Raw genomic sequence first — 20,657 nt, forward strand, 5'->3', positions numbered from 1 at the left:
AGATTGAACTGGACAGAGAGAAGCGTCTTGAGGGAGAGGAACTATTGACCAAGGAGTCCATCTATCTTGTGGACTTTCATTTTTGGCTAAGTAGGTTTTGTCTGTGAAAGTAAAACATTACCATTAGGTTGGAAATCTATATGGCCTGGATCTCTAGACAAGGCCGACAGTTCAGAAATTCTTGCTCCTGAGGCTAAACTTAATAAAAATAGAGTTTTCCTAAGTAGGGTTAAATACTGACAGGATTCATTATCAATACTGGAAGCCAGGCTCAAAACTTCATTTAGAGACCAGGAAACAGACTGAGGCCTATGTATAGGTCTCAGCCTTGCGCAAGCTCTAGGGATAGAGGAGAAATAGGAACTAGTTAAATCTATCCCAAACCCTACCAGGAAAATCTTTTTAAGGGCAGATTTCATAGTCGTAATAGTACCAGGAGCTAAGCCTTGATCAAACAATTCTTTAAAAAATGAAATTGCTAGATTGGTTGTCATAACCTGCACTTCCTTTTCTTTCACAAATTTAACCAACCTCTTAAGAGCAGAGTCATACTGTCTAAGAGTAGAATCTCTTTTATCAGATTCCAGGAATGTAATATTTTCCGGATCAATACCAGAATCATGAAGAGCTGCCATCTTCATAAACTCCATAAAGTTAGGGCTTGTAGACTGTTTGAGGAAGCGTATACTTTCTTGGTTTGTACTATTTGTGACAGTATTGGATTGGGGATCCGTCTGGGACGGAGCTTCAATTCCAGTATTAGAGGGAACCAGTTGCTCTTCGGCCACCAGGGGGCTATCAAGGCTACTTTCCCTCGATATGTCCTGAGCTTGTGAAGGACTTCCATCAGGAGATTGACTGGTGGAAATAAATAAATTTTCTTCCAAAGATTCCAATCCAGAGACAATGCGTCTGTGGCAAAGGCCAGAGGGTCCAGGTTGGGAGCCACATAGCATCGAAGATGATGATTTGACTCCGTGGCAAAAAGGTCCACTTGAAGACCCGGGACCTGCTTGGACACCATTGAAACGACTGTACGTCTAGTGTCCATTCCGACTCCAATGGGGATGTCCTTGACAGAGCATCTGCCACTACGTTCCTGGCTCCTGCTAGATGTGTGGCTGATAGGTGCCAGCGACGTTTGTGCTCGAGAGAAGATCGCAATCATCACATGATTTACGAACTTGGACTTGGAGCCCCTTCTGTTGATGCAGTGAACAATTACTGCACTGTCGAGGACTAACCTGATATGTATTCCTTTCTTTGGATTCATTCTTTTGAGAGTAAGGAAAACTGCCATAGCTTCTAACACATTTATATGGAATCTTTGGAAGGACTTGGACCATTTTCCCTGAAACTTTTGAGTAGGGGAATGGCCTCCCCATCCGCTTTGGGATGCGTCTGTATGAACCACCAGATCCGGTTGAGGATACTGAAGTGGTACTGTCTTTGCTAAACTCTTGGCTGTAGACCAAGGTTTTAGACTCTTGCGTAAGAGCTGGGGAATTCTTGATAGCTTGTCTCTTAAGCCTATATTGGCTCGACTTCTCCAAATTCTGTTGAAGTCTTTTAGTCTGGCTTTCAGTACTGGTTGGGTCACTGCTACAAACTGTAAGGAGCCTAGAATCCTTTCCTGGGCCCGTCTCGATGCTAGTTTGTTTCTTATAAACTGCCTTGTGGCTTTCGCAATCTCTTTGCACTTCTCCCAAGGAACTGAAAACCTGTGTGTCTGGAGGTCCCACTGTAGTCCCAACCATTGGAACTTGGAGCTGGGGACCAGTCTTGACTTTTGAAGATTTATCTGAAAACCTAAATGGTCTAGAAATCTCATGACTTTGTGGGTTGATTCCAGACATTGCTCTTTGTTGGAAGCCCAAATTATCCAATCGTCCAGGTATGCAGCCAATAGAATTCCCTGACTCCGAAGTTCTTGGACTACCACGTCCGCCAACTTGGTGAAAATCCTGGGAGCAATATTGAGGCCGAACGGCATGACTCGGAAGGAGTAAGCTTCTCTTCCTAACCTGAACCCTAGGTAAGGGGACAAGGTCCTTGCTATGGGCACATGATAATAAGCATCGGTAAGATCTATAGAGGTGGTGACGGCTCCACGGGAAGTAAGGTTCTCACTTGGGTCACGGTAGCATGCGAAATTTGTCGCATACTATACTGGAATTGAGCCGTGAAAGATCTAGAATCACCCTCCTCTTGTCTGTGCCCTTCTTGGGGACTGAAAGAAAATAGTCTGTCTTGAAATTTGATGTTCCTGACTCTTTTTATTGCCCTTTTCTGGAGTAGTTCCTGAGTGAAAGCTACTAGATCTGGTGTCCGGTCTTGAAAAAACTTGTATGGGGGAGGTGGTCCCTTCTTCCACCTCCATCCCAGACCTTTTGATATGACACTGTGTGCCCAGGTGTTGAATGTCCACCTGTGCTTGAATAGAGCTAATCTCCCACCTACCTTGGCTGTCTCATTGTTGGCAGCTGGTCTTGAACCTCTACCTCCTCTGTAGGGTCTGGCTCTTGCGATGCCTTCCCCTCCTCCCGCCGACCCGTCTGGAGGTACCACGTCCTCTAGTTCCTCTAGGAGCATACCTCTGAAAGGAAGTATGTGCCTCATAAGTCTGGTTGTAGGCCGGTGATGGAAGTAAGGGTTGATTAGACTGTGGTGCAAGCTGAGGACTTTCAAGGGACTAGTAGCTCTGATTGCTCCAGACTGGCCAAAAAGCAACTGGTATCCTCTGCTTCTGGAATTGGGTCTCCGACCTCAACGGATTCCCAATCCCAAGCTGTCGCAATCAGTACAAATGAGGACTGTGTTCGCTTCCTCAGGAATTCTTCAGACCCTAACTTTATGGACTTCATGAAGTTTGCGGCTAACAAAGATGCTAACATTGATCCACAAAACATCCTCTTCCTAGAATCAGATAAAAGAGAGTCAACTATTAGACATATGACTCAGCTGTTAAAAAATTAGATCCTTCCTGAAAGAATCAAACACTACAAACCATGACAGTTAACTTAGCTATATCCTTTTTCAGGTCCTTGTTTGAAAAAGGCTTAGCAGCTAGCACTATTACTACTCATAAATCGGCTTTGAAGAAGATCTTTCAATTGGGTTTCCAGATAGACCTACAGAATCTTACTTTACGTCATTCCCAAAGCCTGTGCTAGACTTAGGCCTTCTCAAAGGCCTACTGCAGTTTCATGGTTCTTAAATGAATGTCCTCAAACTAGCCTCAGATACTGACAACTCGTCTTGTACATTCATAATGCTTCTTAGAAAGACATTATTCTTATTAAGCCTAGCTTCAGGAGCCAGAATTTCAGAACTGTCGGCTCTATCCAGAGATGCGGGTCATGTGGAATTCCTCCCCTCAGGAGAAGTTCTACTTGCGCCGGATCGTAGTTTTTTGGCTAAAAATGAGGATCCCCTTGCAAGGTGGGCTCCTTGGAAAGTCATCCCACTTCCGCAAGATCCTTCTCTCTGCCAGTAACAACTTTAAGAGCCTTTCTATCTCGTACATCCTCAAGATCCTCAGGTTCTCTCTTTATGAGAGAAAAAGGTGGTACTTTATCAGTAAAAGGAATTAGACAACAGATCCTTTACTTCATTAAACAAGCCAATCCTGATTCATTTCCAAAAGCACATGACATCAGAGGAGTAGCCACCTCAATTAATTACTTCCAACATATGAACTTTGAGGATCTTAAAAAGTATACTGGATGGAAATCTCCGACAGTCTTTAAACGTCATTACCTAAAGTCCTTGGAATCTTTAAAATTTTCTGCAGTAGCAGCGGGAAACATTGTTTCTCCTGATACTGTATAGTAGTCGTAGTATAGATCCAGGTCTCCTTTCTACCTACCTCGTCCAACATGCCTCACCCTATTGCCATGCTACTCGGATACTCTAGCCTTAGCCGCTGGAATCATATTGGTGGATTGTCCCTTATTTTTTTGCTAGGGACATCCACACTATGTACTTATAATGTACTTCAGTGTTCCTACCCTTATTTTTATGCTAGGGTAGAACACAATGTGTTTGTATATTATGTAAATATCTTACTTAAGTGAATCAATTTTGTTATTTTGCCATTACATTACTGGATATTACTATGTTTATATAATTATTTTTAATACTTTATACATTGTTTGCTTTCTTTATCATGTCATTGTTTAGGATAAGTTAGCTTTAAGTACTTTGTTTGTATACTGTAATGTCCCTGATTCACTTATATTATATATCTCTTTTTTTACAACTGATTTTCATTTGTCCTTATTCCCATCTTGTCTGTTTCTCTGGTACACTTTCATAGGCCGACACGAGCTGAGCCCAGAAAAAGGATTTTGACGTAAGGAAAAATCTATTTCTGGGCGATTGGCTCGTGTCGCCAGCGAAATATCCTTTAATCTATTATTTCTAGGGTAAATGTACTAACACATACCAGAGAATAAATAAAATAAAGAAAAAGGTCAGTATAACTGACTCGCTCACCCTCTAGGAGGGTGTCGGTATGAACACTAGGCGAGTGAGACCACTACCACGAGCCAAATGCCAATAGAAATCTCCCACTACAAAACCCTCCAAGAGGGGAGCCGTCCCACAGAGAGAGCAGCTCGTACTACTACTACTCCATCCCATGCTTGCGACTGCTGCGCCTCTGGTGGCCATCCTGAAGTTAGCAGACAATCTTGAGCGAAGGGACGGGTAGGGGGGGTATTTCGCTGGCGACACGAGCCAATCGCCCAGAAATAGATTTTTCCTTACGTCAAAATCCTTTTCTGGGCTCAGCTCGTGTCGCTTGCGCGAAATCGTACAGAGAAACAGCCAGAGTGTAAAGAAAGTAAACAGAATATAATAAAACAAAATAGGTCTCAAATAAAAGATACAAATAAATGAATGAATATAATTGCTAAAAAGATACAAATACACAGTAAAACAAAATCAGAATTATGCTTAAATTACCCTTAAAACTAATTATGTTAATAATATCAAGGTAATTTACATATATACAAATAGGTAAAATGATTACCTATCATCAATAAATCTGTGTAACAACATGTATCAAAATAGAAATAGCAATTAATATAAAGTTACATAAATATTTGATCAATCACAAAAAATATATATCTCAGGAATGTATATGACTTAATATACAAAACCCGTAACCATTGTAATATGATGTATCCCCTAGCATAAAATAAAAAAAGGGGATAACATCTATGAGATCAGTATGGTAATCAGCTGTGTGTGTCCCTAACCAGACAAAAGGGACACTATATAATCATAAAGCAGCTAAGACACAAGGTGAATGCTAAGCTAATGAACAAGGTAGGAATAGACGAACTGTTGGGTGAGGCAGGTAGAAAGGAGGACTGAATCTTCTACTATAATCTAACTAGAGTCAGGGGTAAACTATGTTACCCGCTGCTACTGCTGGGAATTTCAGAGCTTCCAAGGACTTAAGGTAGTGACGTTTGAACACTGTCGGCGATTTCCATCCGGTATACTTCTTTAAATCATCAAAATTCATATGCTGGAAGTAATTAATTGAGGTGGTTACTGCCCTGACATCATGTGCTTTTGGAAAGGAGTCAGGATTGGCTTGTTTGATAAAGTACAGGATTTGTTGCCTGATGCCTTTAGTGGATAAAGTACCATCTTTTTCCCTCCTAAAGAGGGGCCCCGATGAGGAAGAGGAGGTCCTGGATAGAAAGGCTCGTAAGGTTGAAACTGGACAAAGGGAAACATCTTGCGGAAGGGGTAATACCTTCCAAGGTTCCCACCTCATCAAAGGATCTTCATTCTTTGCTAAAAAACTACGTTCCGGAGAAGTAGCACTTCCCCTGTGGGAAGGAATTGAACATGATCCGGATCTCTGGATAAAGCCGACAGTTCTGAAATTCTTGCTCCTGAAGCTAGGCTTAATAAAAACAGAGTTTTCCTTAGGAGCATCATAAAATGAGCATGTGTCATTATCGGTTTCGGAAGCCAGTTTTAGAACATCGTTTAAGAACCATGAAACTGACGTAGGCCTGACAGAGGCCTAAGTCTAGCACATGCTTTAGGAATAGACGAGAAATAGGTATCTGTCAGTCTATGTTAAATCCAAATTGAAATATCTTTTTCAATGCTGACTTGTTTGTCGTAATAGTGCTAGCTGCTAAACCCTTTTCAAATAAAGATCTGAAAAAGGATATAGCAGAATTAACTGTCATGAATCTGATATCTGACTCCCTCAGGAAGATTGCTAACTTTTTGACGGCAGCATCATACTGCCTCAAAGTTGAATCCCTTTTATCGGATTCCAGGAAAAGAATATTCTGAGGGTCAATATTCGCATCTCTTTTTGCCGCAAACTTCATGAAATCCATAAAGTTAGGGTTTTGAGAATCCCTGAGGAAGCGAACACAGTCTTCGTTTGTACTGACTGGGAGAGCTTGGGACTGGGATCCGAAGGGACGAAGGCCCAGTTCCAGAATCATGGGGGTACCCAATTGCTCTTCGGCCAGTACGGGGCTACTAGAGGCCACTTGACCCCTGAATGTCCTGAGTTGTCTAATACCTTCATAAGGAGATTCACTGGAGGGAAGACGTAAATCTTCTCCCAGTTGTTCCAGTCCAGCCAGGGCGTCCGTGGCGTAAGCCAGAGGGTCCAGGTTGGGGGCTACATAACACGGTAGTTTGTGGTTTGCTTGTGATGCGAAGAGATCCACCTGTAGCCCTGGGACTCTTTGAAGGATCCATTGGAACGAACTCTCCCGTCTAGAGACCATTCCGACTCTAGGGGTACTGATCGGGATAGGGCGTCTGCTATGACGTTTCTCACTCCAGCTATGTGGGTGGAGGAAAGATGCCAACTGAATTTGTCTGCCAGGGAGAAGATGGCTATCATGACGTGGTTTAGATGACGCGACTTGGAGCCTCCTCTGTTTATGCAATGTACTACCGCTGCGCTGTCCAAGACTAGCTTTATGTGGGAGTACCTTGGTTGGGCGTAATCTTTTCAGAGTCAAGAAAACTGCCATTGCCTCCAGTACGTTTATATGGAACTGACGGAACTGGGGTGACCAAATTCCTTGAACCTTTTTGACTTGGGAGTACCCTCCCCAGCCGCTTAAGGACGCGTCTGTGTGGATGGTGATCCCTGGTGGAGGGAACTGAAGAGGAACTGACACTGACAGATTCTTGACTTTTGCCCACGGCCGAAGCCGGTTCTTTAGAATCAGAGGCACTGAGGATAGCTTGTCCCTGGACCTGACATTTGCTCGTGAGCGCCAGATCCTGGTTAGATCTTTTAGTTTGGCTTTCATTAAGATGTTCGTTACTGAAGCAAACTGGAGAGAGCCGAGGATCCTTTCCTGAGCTCTCCCGGATGCTAGTTTGTGACTTAGAAATTGCTGACTGACTTCGCTATTTCTTTCCTTTTGGTGGATGGAATCGACAGAGTGTGTGAGGATAGATTCCATTGAATGCCTAGCCACTGAAAGTTTGACTCTGGAGTGAGTCTTGATTTGGATCTGTTTATCTTGAATCCTAGATATTCTAGGAATTGGATCACTTTCAGTGTGGCCTTGTTGCATTCTTCGACTGATGGGGCCCAGATCAACCAATCGTCGAGATACGCTACTACCATAATCCCTTGAGCTCTGAGCTGTTGCACTACTACTTCCGCTAGCTTCGTGAACACCCTGGGTGCCACGTTGAGCCCGAACGGGACTACCTTGAAGGAGAACGTCTGATCTCCTATCTTGAATCCCAGATACGGGACGGAAGTGTTCTTGCAATAGGGATATGATAGTAGGCGTCTGTAAGATCGATAGAGGTGGTGACGGCCCCACGGGAAGTAAAGGTCCGCACCTGTGAGATCGTGAGCATCTTGAACTTGTCGCAGCGGATGGCTAAGTTTAAGCGGGACAAGTCTAAGATTACCCTTCTTTTGTTTGAGCCTTTCTTTGGAACGCTGAACAAGCGACCTTGAAATTTTAACCTTTTGACTTTGACTATAGCTCCTCCCTATGAAACCCACCCTGTCTTCTTTTACCCACCCTGCAGGACAAGATGTTCATAGATTAAGGATGACCGCTAGGGGCGCTGCTGTCCGTGGCGTCAGTAGTAGTAGTAGTAGTAGTAGCGGCCGCATCACCCTTTCGTATCAGCTCTCTGGTGGGGATTTTAGGTTGGAAGGTCTAAATGGTGAATGACTCGTGGTAGTGTTCCCACTCGCCCCTATTCTCATACCGACACTCTTTTATAGTGAGCGATCAGTTTTACTGACATTTTCTTAATTTTGTTTTTCTCTGGTAATTTTAGATTAATTTTGCCTAGAAAGAATGATATTAAGGATACTTTCATAGGGCGACACGAGCCAATCACCCAGAAATAGATTTTTCCTACGTCAAAATCCCTTTTTTTGCACACCTCTTAATAAGGATTGTGTGTTTTAATAGTGTATAACCAATTCTTTTGATTTACAATGAGTTTATTTTATTGTATAATACAGTAACTTTAATGCCCAAAATTTCTTGTTTTTCAGTGATTGCAGCAGCATGCCTTTTTCCAAGAGAAGCTGTGAGCATAAGTAAAGGTAAAACAATTATTGTATTACTTCTTATATAGATATAGTTTGCTTCTCATTTAATTATATATATATATGATATATATATATATATATAAATATATATATATATATATATCTATATATATTATTAAATATATATATATATATATATATATATATAATATATATATATATAGAATTATATATTATATATAATAATTATATATATATATATATATATATATATATTATATATATATATATATATATATATTTATAATATTATATATAGTAGTCACCTCTCAATCAACACGTTTTCAATTTAACGCGAGCTAGAAAATATTTAAAAATGGTTAAAAAGGTCAAAAATTTTGATTTAACGCGAATTGGTCCCCGAGTGTTGTTTTCAAATCACTCACACATCAGGACTGCAGACGACAGCTGTCAATATACAGAAAGACATAGCACAGTGCACTGTATGTATTTATGTATTTATTAATAAAGCAAAAGACTTTATGTACTGTATTTATTGATAAAGCAAAATACTTTGTTTATTTATTGATAGCAAAACGATTTTGTTCTGTTTTTCTTTTTGTCTGACGTACATAGTACAGGTATTCTCCTAGCCTAGCATATATACTTTGGTATATCGTATACATATGAATATAATAGCCTACCCTACAGTATACTCTATACATGTACAGTACAGTAATTATTAATATAAGCCAATTTTGGAGGTTCAATACATTCTGACTATGATAATTCAGTAAAAAAAAAAAAGACACAAAATGAGAATCAGCTTCTTTCCGACATTGGCATAATTGAGCGATACTCATAATTACAAACATAACAAATATGCATCTTTTCCACAAGTCTTTTAAAAAGTTATACATGACTTCACTGTATCCAATAATATTGTATGTATTATAAAATGATAACATAGTAGTCAATGTTTTGGTTTGGAAATCAGCTGATAGCAAATACGAGTTTATTTTGCTGTATTTAACTCAATTCTGTGCAAATTTCTTGCTTCTAGTTAGCTTAAACGAATACCTAGATACTTTACTTATATGAGACAAAGTTTTTTCATTAAACGGTGAATTTTTAAGCAGAAATATGACGTGATTCTGTTTGCTATTTTCACTTGATTTAATCGTAATACGAGCTTTACGTTATTTATCTTTTATTTGCATGAAAACAACAGTAAAATTTGTTGTTTCAGGATCAGCAGTTTGATTAAAATGATTTTCTCTCGATTTTTTCTACAGTTGTGTTTGATGGCATAACTTTACTGGAGTTTTATCCTTGTTGTCGATACACGATAATAGTCATTAGCAGCTTGAACAGCTTTCTCAGCTTCAGCTACAACTTTGTTTAAATTTAACACCATATTTCCTTGCTGATCTGTGATCTATAGCAAATAAAGTTATTACATAAAAATATATCAGCCCTATTCTACATAACGTCGTTTATAACATAACTACAATAATTGTTTACTATCATACGATGGTTGAAATACAAGCAAATGGATGTTGCTGTTATCCAATTTGGTTGTACTTAGCATAAAAGTTCCCCAAGTCCAGGAATGTAACCCACATTTTTACTGTTATTTCTTATGGGGGAAAATATGTTTAAATAACACGTTTTTATTTAACGCAAGCTCTCCGGGAATCACTATTTCTTTTATTAATCTATTAAACAATGAGAATGATTGTGAAGAACTGCAAAATGTTCCTCCAGTAGAAGAATCAATAGCAAACATCAGAGAGAGTGAAGTCGATAATGCTGTTAAGAAAGAAAGAGTAAATTAAGCTTTTTACATGTGTTTTGTGGCTCTTGAAAAGGTTTATGACAGGGTCCACTAGTGTTTGAGAAAGAGAGAATTACTAGAAAAGTGAAGATGATTTATGAGGGGGCAAGAACTACTATACACACGGACAAAATATGTGGGGAAAGGCATTCCCTGTGGAGGTTGGCCTCTATCAGGAATCAACTCTGAGTCCATTCTTGTTCCTCATCGTTATAGATACACTGACATCAGAATTAAAGAACAACGAAGAACTATGGGAACTGATGTTTGCTGATGATTTAGTCATTATAGCAGAGACAGAAGAACTGCAAGAAAGGTTTTTAGCATGGAAAGAAGCCCTAGAAAGGAAAGGATTGAAAGGGGCATTGGAAAGACAGAGCTAATGATTAGAAGTAGAGAAGGGCTTGAAAAAGGGATTTTGACGAAGGAAAAATCTATTTCTGGGTGATTGGCTCGTGTCGCCCTATGAAAGTATCCTTAATATCATTCTTTCTAGGTAAAATTAGCCTAAAATTACCAGAGAAAAACAAAATTAAGAAAATGTCAGTAAAACTGACTCGCTCACTCTTAAAAAGAAGTGTCGGTATGATATAGGGGCGAGTGTGGAACACTACCACGAGACAAACACCAATTAGAACTTCCCTATCAGAATCCCCCAAGAGAGAGCTGATACCAACTGGGCGATGCAGCCTCTACTACTACTACTAGAGGACGCCACGGACAGCAGCGCCCATAGCGGTCATCCTTAATTAAACAGTAAATACATCTTGTCCTGCAAGGGGGGAAAACAAACCATAAAAAAGGTTTCATAGGGCGACACGAGCCAATCACCCAGAAATAGATTTTTCCTTCGTCAAAATCCCTTTTCTGGGCTCAGCTCGTGTCGGCCTATGAAAGAGTACCAGAGAAACAGACAAGATGGAAAAGGAAACAATGAAAAACAGTTTAAAATGATGGATATAATATAAGTAAATCAAATACAGCATACAAATTAGCACTTAAACTAACTTATTATAACAGTAAAATAATAGAATGTTAGTAAACTTAAAGTACTTAAATGGTAAATAAATAAAATTACAGAGATGCATGTAAAATAAGGCAAATTTGGGATTTACTTAATTAGAATAAATAATTACAAAATATATACATACATGTGTCCTACCCTAGCATAAAAATAAGGGTAGGTACACTGAAATCCATCATAAATACAATTAGTTCCAAATATATACAAACACATTGTGACTGAAGTTCATCACAAACACAAAATGGTGAATATACAAACATATTGTGTCCTACCCTAGCATAAAAATAAGGGTAGGTACACTGAAGTACATATCAGTACAAAAATGGTTGTCCCTAGCAAAAAAAAAAATAAGGGACAATCCACTATATGATACAACGGCTAAGGCTATGATGTTGAGTAGCCTGACGATAGGTTGAGGCATGTTGGTTGAAGTAGGTAGAAAGGAGACCTGGATCAATACTACAACTACTAACAGTAATCGGGGAAACTAGTTTCCCGCTGCTACTGCTGAAAACTTTAAAGATTAACAAGGATTTAAATAATGCCGTTTAAAGACTGTCGGGGATTTCCATCCAGTAAACTTCCTAAGATCCTCAAAGTTCATATGTTGGAAATAATTAATTGAGGTGGCTACTCCCCTGATATCATGTGCTTTTGGGAATGACTCAGGGTTGGCTTGTTTAATGAAGTAAAGGATTTGCTGTCTAATGCCTTTAACTGATAAAGTACCACCTTTTTCTCTCATAAAGAGAGCACCTGAGGATCTAGAAGAAGTACGAGAAAGAAAGGCTCTAAGAGTTGATACTGGGCAGAGAGAAGGATCCTGTGGAAGTGGGATAACCTTCCAAGGAGCCCACCTTGCAAGAGGATCTTCATTTTTGGCTAAAAAGCTACGATCCGGAGCAAGTAGAACTTCTCCTGATGAGGAATTCCACATGACCCGCATCCCTGGATAGAGCCGACAGTTCTGAAATTCTAGCTCCTGAGGCTAGGCTTAATAAGAATAATGTCTTCCTCAGGAGCATAATGAACGTACAAGATGAGTTGTCAGTATCTGAAGCTAATTTGAGGACATCATTTAAGAACCATGAAACTGTAGTAGGCCTCTGAGAAGGTCTAAGTCTAGCACAGGCTTTAGGGATAGATGTGAAATAAGATTCAGTCAAATCTATCTGAAAACCTACTTGAAAGATTTTCTTCAAAGCCGATTTGTGAGTGGTAATCGTGCTAGCTGCTAAACCTTTTTCAAACAAGATCTGAAAAAGGATATAGCCAAATTAACTGTCATGGTTGTGGTGTTCGATTCTCTCAAGAAAGATGCTAATTTTTTAACAGCTGAGTCATATTGTCTAATGGTTGACTCTCTCTTATCTGATTCTAGGAAGAGAATGTTCTGTGGATCAATGTCAGCATCTTTATTAGCCGCAAACTTCATGAAGTCCATAAAGTTAGGGTCTGGAGAGTTCTTGAGGAAGCGAACACAGTCCTCATTTGTACTGATTGTGACAGTTTGGGATTGGGGATCCGTTGAGGTCGGAGACCCAATTCCAAAAGAAGAGGATACCAGTTGCTCTTGGGCCAATCCGGTGCAATTAGAGCTACTATCCCTTTGAAAGACCTTAGTTTGTCTAGGGACTTTCAAGAGAAGATTCACTGGAGGAAAAATATAAATCCTCCTCCACTGATTCCAATCTAACGACAGGGCGTCCGTGGCATAAGCCAGAGGGTCCAGGTTGGGGGCCACATAAGCAAGGGAGCTTGTGGTTCGCTTGTGAGGCGAAGAGATCCACTTGGAGACCTGGGACTCTCCGGCTTACCCACTGGAATGACTCGACGTCCAGAGACCACTCTGATTCCAGAGGAACTGACCGGGACAGGGCGTCTGCTATCACATTTCTTACTCCTGCCAGGTGAGTGGCAGACAGATGCCATTTGTGTTTGTTTGCTATATGCAAAGATGGCTATCATGACATGGTTCACATGCTTGGATTTGGACCCTCCTCTGTTGATGCAGTGAACTCACCACTGCACTGTCCAAAACTAGCCTTAGATGAGACTTCTTCGGGGGAAGCAGTCTCTTCAGAGTAAGAAATACTGCCATTGCTTCCAACACGTTTATGTGGAGCTGGCGAAATTGAACTGACCAAGTCCCATGAACCTGTTTGAACTGAGAGTATCCCCCACCCGGACAGGGGAAGCATCCGTAGTGAATGGTTAACACTGGGAGGGGATATTGAAGGGGTACCTTCTTGGCTAAGTTCTTTACTTTGACCAAGGCCGTAGTTGGTTTGGCGGAGGATCTGTGGAATTACTGACAACTTGTCTCGATATTTGGAGTTTGCTCTTGACCGCCAAATTCGATTTATATCTTTCAGCCTTGCTTTCAGAAGGATATCTGTTACCCCGAAGCAAACTGAAGAGACCCTAGGATTCTCTCCTGGTTTCTTCTTGATGTCTGTTTGCATTGAGGAATTGCCTGACAGATTTTGCTATTTCCTTCCGTTTGGCCACTGGAATTGATAGATTGTGGGAAGACAAATCCCATTGGATTCCTAGCCACTGAAAACGAGATTCCGGAGTAAGTCTGGATTTCGTTTTGTTTATCTGGAACCCCAGAATTTCCAGAAAGTGAACTACCTTTTTGGTAGCTTCGAGACATTCCTCGACTGTTGGTGCCCAGATCAACCAATCGTCGAGGTATGCCGCTACCATGATTCCCTGAGCTCTCAATTGTTGTACAACCACTTCTGCTATCTTTGTGAATACCCTGGGGGCTACATTCAGACCGAAGGGCATCACTTTGAATGAGAATGTCTGATTTCCTAGCCTGAATCCTAGGAATGGGCGGAAGTGCCTGGCTATAGGGATATGATAGTATGCGTCTGTAAGATCGATGGAGCATGTGACGGCTCCACGCGGAAGTAGGGTCCTTACTTGCGAGAGGGTAAGCATCTTGAACTTGTCGCAGCGAATGAAAGAGTTTAGCTTTGACAAGTCTAAGATTACCCTTCTTTTTGTTGAGCCTTCTTTGGCACGCTGAATAAGCGCCCTTGAAATTTAGATGTTTGACTTCTCGCAATAGCTCCTTACTGAAGGAGTTCTTCCGCGTAATCTATCAATTCCTTTGACGGTACCTGATGAAATGATTTGATTGGAGGGGGATCTTTGATCCAACTCCAGCCTAATCCTTTGGACACTATGCTGTGCCCAATTGCTGAACCCCCACCTGTGGCGGCGGGAAGAGGACAGCCTCCCTCCTACCTGGGGAGCCTCATTGCTGATGGGTCGGGTTGGCCACCACGCCCTCCTCTGAACTGCCTACTCCTCGTGCCCCTTCCTGCGCCACGCTGACGAAAGTAACCTCTCGCCCTACCCCTCGTTGAGAGTAGCCTTGAGCCTCATAAGCAGGGTGAAAGGCCGGCGAGATAGCGTAGGAAGTAGATGGTTGAGATTGCTGGGGCACCAGGAGGAAAGGTTGGGTCTGTTTAGATGTGGAAGGTTGTCCCTGTTGGGTAACTGGGACTGCCTGCACAAACTGCTGCTGATGTGAAGTTTTTTTTATAAGGCTGGAACCTCTTACCAGCCTTCTTTGGTTTCTTGCCAGCAGTGGGAACGGATTCACCTGTTTCCTCTTAGAGGAAAATACCCCACCTAGCTCTAAGGCTCTGGTTGAGTCTAGCAGCTTCGTGGTGGACTTCGTTCACTGCGGACTCTGGGAAGAGATCCGCTCCCCACATGCTCGCAGCCAAGAGTCTATTAGGCTCATGCCTGATAGTGCACTCTTGAAGGACATGCTTCCGGCAGTTCCTCCTGGCTTGGAAGAAGTCAAAAGCGTCTGACAGAACCGTCTGAAACTGAGATTTCGCCAGAATCTTGAACAGCGGTTCCGTAGCGTAGGAAAGAGCAGCCATTTCCGTAACGATGAGAGAGTTGAGAGACCTGCCAAACCTAGTTCGCGCATCGAACTCTGCCTGGATCAGGGAATCGGCAGCCTAGGTAATTCTCACCGAACTGGTCCATAGCGCAGTCCGGCTTGAGTTTACCCAGCGTGAATGTAGCTGGCAGGTTTTCCCACAACTCTCCGAAGGCGGGGAAGAGTGGAGAAGTAGACTCCGACTCCCTCAACTGTGGAATGGGCTCATCCTTGAGGACTGCCTGAAGAGCCTTCTCCACCAATTTCGTGGCGAACGGAAGAGAGACCTCCTCTTCCGTCGCGAAAATAGTGAAGGGACTCTTGTAGGCCTGGAGTTTAGTGTTAGTACACTCCCTAGTCCTCAAGGCAGTGAAAAACCCATTCTCGCTGGGCGTGATCTCTACTGTAGAGAACTGACTCCTTCGAGATCTTGTCCTCTCTCGTGAGAGCCGTTGGCGTCAGCCTAGCATACCCGATGAAAGGCTGCGTCAGACCCGGAGGGTAGAACTCGAAGTCCTCAATCCTTCGAGTACCAAACTCCGGGATCGAAATCATCCCGCCTCCTTAAAAGGAGCGTAGGCCGCTACTCTCCATGGATTCTCCATAGAGAAAGCTGGCAAGGAGTCGTAAGGCGGAAGTTGGAGAATCCCCCAGTGCTAGATGCAGGGGAGACTGGGGGAGGAGCTTGAGTTAGCCCAGCCACTCGGTCCTCATTCTATCTCATTCTATTAGAGAGGTCCTGGATAGACTGTCCAGTTTGAGACAGACTGTTCGATAATTGCGCGAACATCTGCTCAAAACGTGTTCCCAATGCTGAAATTTGGGAACCTACCAGCACCCCTACCTGTTCCATCATCCCTGGTGAGGCAGAAGAGGGAACGCAGGCGCTGGTGCTTGCCACCCCTGCCGGCATAGCCGGAGAGGACGGCAGCGGAGGCGGGAGAAGGGCAGTGACTCGGTGGTAGTTCGAGCCTTCTCCTTCGAAGCCTTGCTTCTGGAGCTCTTCGACTGGGAAGAGCTCGGCTTAGCCTTCACCGCATCGGCATATGAAGTCGACGACTTCCTGGCCCGAGAAGACGAAGACGACTTCCTAGAAGTCGACTTAGACAAGGTCTTCGGTTCTCTCTTTCTCCTTAGGAGGTACAGAGAGAGCGGGAGGGCGGCTAGGGATCTCGGATCCCGCAAAGCCTTGGAAAGAGGCGGAAGAAGAAGGGACAGGAGAAGATCCAGGAGCGCCCAAGGAAAGACCTTGGGCGCCCGACAAACCTACCTCAACCAACAAATCCTCGCTAACTACCGCCATTGGCTCAAGGTTCAGGTCCAGGGCAGCGACGTCCGGAAAACCGACTCATGGGAGGCTACGACCCCAAACGAATGCTGGAGGTCTTGCTGGATGGAGGCTATCAATGGGGCAGCGGACAAGGGGTTTCGACGTAGCCGTCGACTTGCCCGCGGGGAAGATCGGGATGGCCAGCTTCCTATCTAAAATGTAGGGCTGGCCCTTGGCGGCGTTTTTTCCCAAAGCCGCCCACCCCACGCTTTCAGGGTGGCGAGGGCGACTTCCCTCACACCGCTAGCCTGAAAGAAAGGTGAGATTAGCTACCAATTGTTGGACAGGGTTAACAAACTTACGACTAGAAGTGTTAGTAAAATCATAAGTAAGCCTATAATGGACATACCCCATCTCCCAGCTGAGCGACCAGGTCGTAGCATATAGCGCAGGCTTCGGGGTCCAGACGATCGTCTCATTGTACGACGTGGCACACGGGGCGTGAGACCTGCACTCGTCATGTCCACAGGGGTCGTAGAGCGTCGCATTACAGGCTGGGACCTGGCAGTTGGTAGCCTGTAAGTGAAAAAGTACATGAGTACAGAGTAAACACTTACAGCCTAACATATGCTCCGCTGGTGCCGGAGCGATAAAGTTAGATAAAACCAGAGCCCCGCCAAAATACGTGTGGTAACCAGGTTGGAAGATAGGCTATGGCTCCGCCAATGGCGGAGGCACAAGAATCAACCAACTAGGAGTGGTGGTAATGGAAACCACGACGGACAATGGCGGGGATGGTTGATAAAAATAATATAATAACACAATTCATTGTAAAATATCTTATAATTATGGTATATATCCTTAAAATAACAAAATTAAAACAACTTCTCTCCGCCCGTCTACTAGAAGAGTGCGTAGGTAAGGGTAAGCTCCCTTCCGGTAGCGGGGGAGAGATATAAGGATATAGTAGGCAAGCAACCGACCACTCATAGCGCCCACCCTGCCCGCTAGCGGAGCCAAAATCCTATAACCAAAGCGGCCCCGCCTGCGACGGAAGGCTCCTTACGTATCTGGAGGGAGGTGGCTGAGCAACTTTGGGGAGGGGGGGGGGAGGAAGGTCCCGGCGAAACACGGCGGGAGCAAGAAAAGGGGGGAGGGATGGCCTACTCCTCCCCGCCTCACCAACTACCGCATGGAGACCCGGTACCTCATAGTGGTCGCCCTATACACCCCTGCTGGGGGGACCCCCCGGTCACCTCCGGAGAGTGTCGGACAGGAAGGCGATGAGGCTTGGTTATAACAACCAAGGGGTCCCCAGCCCCTCCCTACATCAGAGAGGGAGGGAAGGGGCAGGGTAAGGTGCTATAGGACACGTGACCGCAAGTGGCCTAGGCCGCGAGCAACACAACCGTGGTAGGGCCACGTGAACCAAGCTGTACCAATATGTGGAACAAGCACCTAGGCTAGCCTAACACCCTAAATAATAAAAATACATCGAAAGGAGGAAGAGACACTTTTAGTAAAAGGAAAAGAAGCCCAGGAGGAGGCAGACTGTTCCGAGAAACAGGAGCCTACTCGGAGCCAGCGATAGCCGATGTAGAGCAAGAGCCGGGATGCTGGGCGCCGAAAGAAATAATAAATAATAGCCACCCTAAATACCAAGCTAAGAGAATGGTAGGAGGGCTGAACTAGCTAAAACTCGATGTAACAATGAATGTGATAAAGTAAGCCCATAAGCATAAGAAGTCCCAGTATGGAGGACCGGGAATTCTTACGAGGCGGCATGGCCGCCACGAGACAACCGGGGAACCGTATATGACCTATAAAAAAGGAAAATACTGGTACCCGGAAGACAAAAATACGGTAAAATGTTACTTATGAGTTACGTAAACTTAGCCGTTTGGCAATTGCAGAGCGTTCCATGATGAAGATGCGGATAAATCGCAAGAAAAGCACAAGCACAAGAAAATGGCGACTTGTCGCTGGCGCTAAAAATTAAGGATGACCGCTAGGGGCGCTGCTGTCCGTGGCGTCCTCTAGTAGTAGTAGTAGAGGCTGCATCGCCCGTTGGTATCAGCTCTCTCTTGGGGGGATTCTGATAGGGAAGTTCTAATTGGTGTTTGTCTCGTGGTAGTGTTCCACACTCGCCCCTATATCATACCGACACTTCTTTTTAAGAGTGAGCGAGTCAGTTTTACTGACATTTTCTTAATTTTTGTTTTTCCTCTGGGTTAATTTTAGGCTAATTTTACCTAGAAAGAATGATATTAAGGATACTTTCATAGGCCGACACGAGCTGAGCCCAGAAAAGTAAAATTTCAAGTGGAAGATGGTACAGCGCTAAAGTAGAACAAAGAGTTTAACTACTTCGTATCAATAATAACAGAGGAAGGAGGTACCAAGAAGGCAGAGAGAGAAAGAGTGAAGGAAGTATGGTGAAAATGAAGAGAAGTAACTGCAGTTGTTTTAGACAAGAAAATGCCATTAAGGCTCAAAATGTACGTACTTAATATTATGTGGTGCAGAAGCTTGGACACTTAAGAGGAAAGAGGAGGGACTGTTGGATAGAACTGAGGTGAGAATGGGTGAGATGGATTGCTGGAATATCACTAATGGAATGGAGGGAGAGTCAAGATATAAGAAGAATGTGAGGTATGTATGTATATCTAATCTAAAGGACAAGGTCAAGGAAGTTTGTATGAGATACTATGGCCATGTAATAAGAAGAGAGGAGATGGAACTAATCAAGAAAGCTAATAACATGCCAGTGGTAGGGAGGAGTCTTCTTTTTCTTTCCCACTGTTATCTCTACATTATGGGATTGGTTGCCTGATGCACCTTCTCCACGGCCTTCTTTCAAAGGCATCATCCTCCACCAAACCTCTTCTTTCCATATCTTCCTTCACTTTATCTCGCCATTTAATTCTCTGTCTCCCTCCCAAGCTTCTTCCTCTTCACACTCTCCTCATCATCCATCCTCAACACTTGCCCATACCATCTTAATTGTGACTCTTATCACCTCTGTAATCTTTACTAAGCCTGCCCTACTTATTTCATCATTTTGCAGTCTCTCAAGCAACCATACTCCCATTATCCACCTCAGCTTTCTCAGCTCTGTTCTCTCAAGCTTTACTTCCTTTTTTCATGTTAGAGCCCATATTTCTGCTCCATACATCAGCACTGATTTTATTACTGTGTTATACATCTTGACTAAAGCTTGATTGGCATTTTCGTATCACATACCACTTCAGCTACCTCTCTCCACTTGCTGCATCCTACATGCAGCTTTTATTCTACTGTCAACTTCAGCCTCACATCCTCCCTCTTGGCTTCAAGTAGATCCTAAGTATTTAAACTTTTCTGCCTGTTTTATAATCAAGCCTCTTCTTTCTTGTAGTAGTATTACTATTCTGTCTCTATCTTCCCAACTGCTCAACAAAACCTCTGTCTTATTCACATTCACCTTTAAGCCACACCTCTCTAAAGACTCCTGCCCACTCTGCAACTCTTCTCTGTAGGTTCTCCTTATTTTCAGCAGTAATTACCAGATCACTGGCATACAACAACTCCCACAGCTCTTCATTCCTGATCTCTTCACTCAACACATCCATGACCAGCACAAACAAAAATGGGCTTAATGCTGACCCCTGGTATAATCTAACACTAACTTCAATGTTTTCTGTTTCCCCAACTGCTGTTATCACTTTTGTGATTCTTTTATATATCATCTCGACCAGCCTAACCAACTTTTCTGGGACTTTCCTTTTCCTTAAACACCAAAACATCACTTCTCTTGGGATTCTATCGTATGCTTTCTGTAGGTTTATAAATGCACAATAGAGCTCCTGGTTTCCCTCTAGCCTCTTTTCCTGTAGCTGTCTTACTATGAAGATGGCATCCACCGTCCCTCTTCAACTCATGAATCCATACTGCTGTTTCCCGATCTTTACAATCTCTCTTAATCTCTCATCCAGTTATCTCTCTAAAACTTTCAATCCATGCTCTGTTAGTTTAATTCCTCAGTAGTTACCACAATCCATGACATCTCCCTTCTGTTGTACAGTATGCAGCAAAACT

General features: G+C 43.1%; 1 protein-coding gene across 1 annotated transcript in view; it reads left to right on the top strand.

Annotated features, from left to right (window-relative positions):
* Positions 1–20,657, top strand: part of LOC135220799 (beta-1,3-glucosyltransferase-like) — a gene marked incomplete in the record, with an annotated part of 300,385 nt that overhangs the window by 16,241 nt on the left and 263,487 nt on the right. The window contains 1 exon segment of the mRNA XM_064258304.1: positions 8,540–8,590. Within this exon segment, the coding sequence (XP_064114374.1) occupies positions 8,540–8,590 (51 nt within the window).

The sequence above is a fragment of the Macrobrachium nipponense genome, chromosome 2, assembly GCF_015104395.2.
Source record: "Macrobrachium nipponense isolate FS-2020 chromosome 2, ASM1510439v2, whole genome shotgun sequence".
Lineage (NCBI taxonomy): Eukaryota > Metazoa > Arthropoda > Malacostraca > Decapoda > Palaemonidae > Macrobrachium > Macrobrachium nipponense.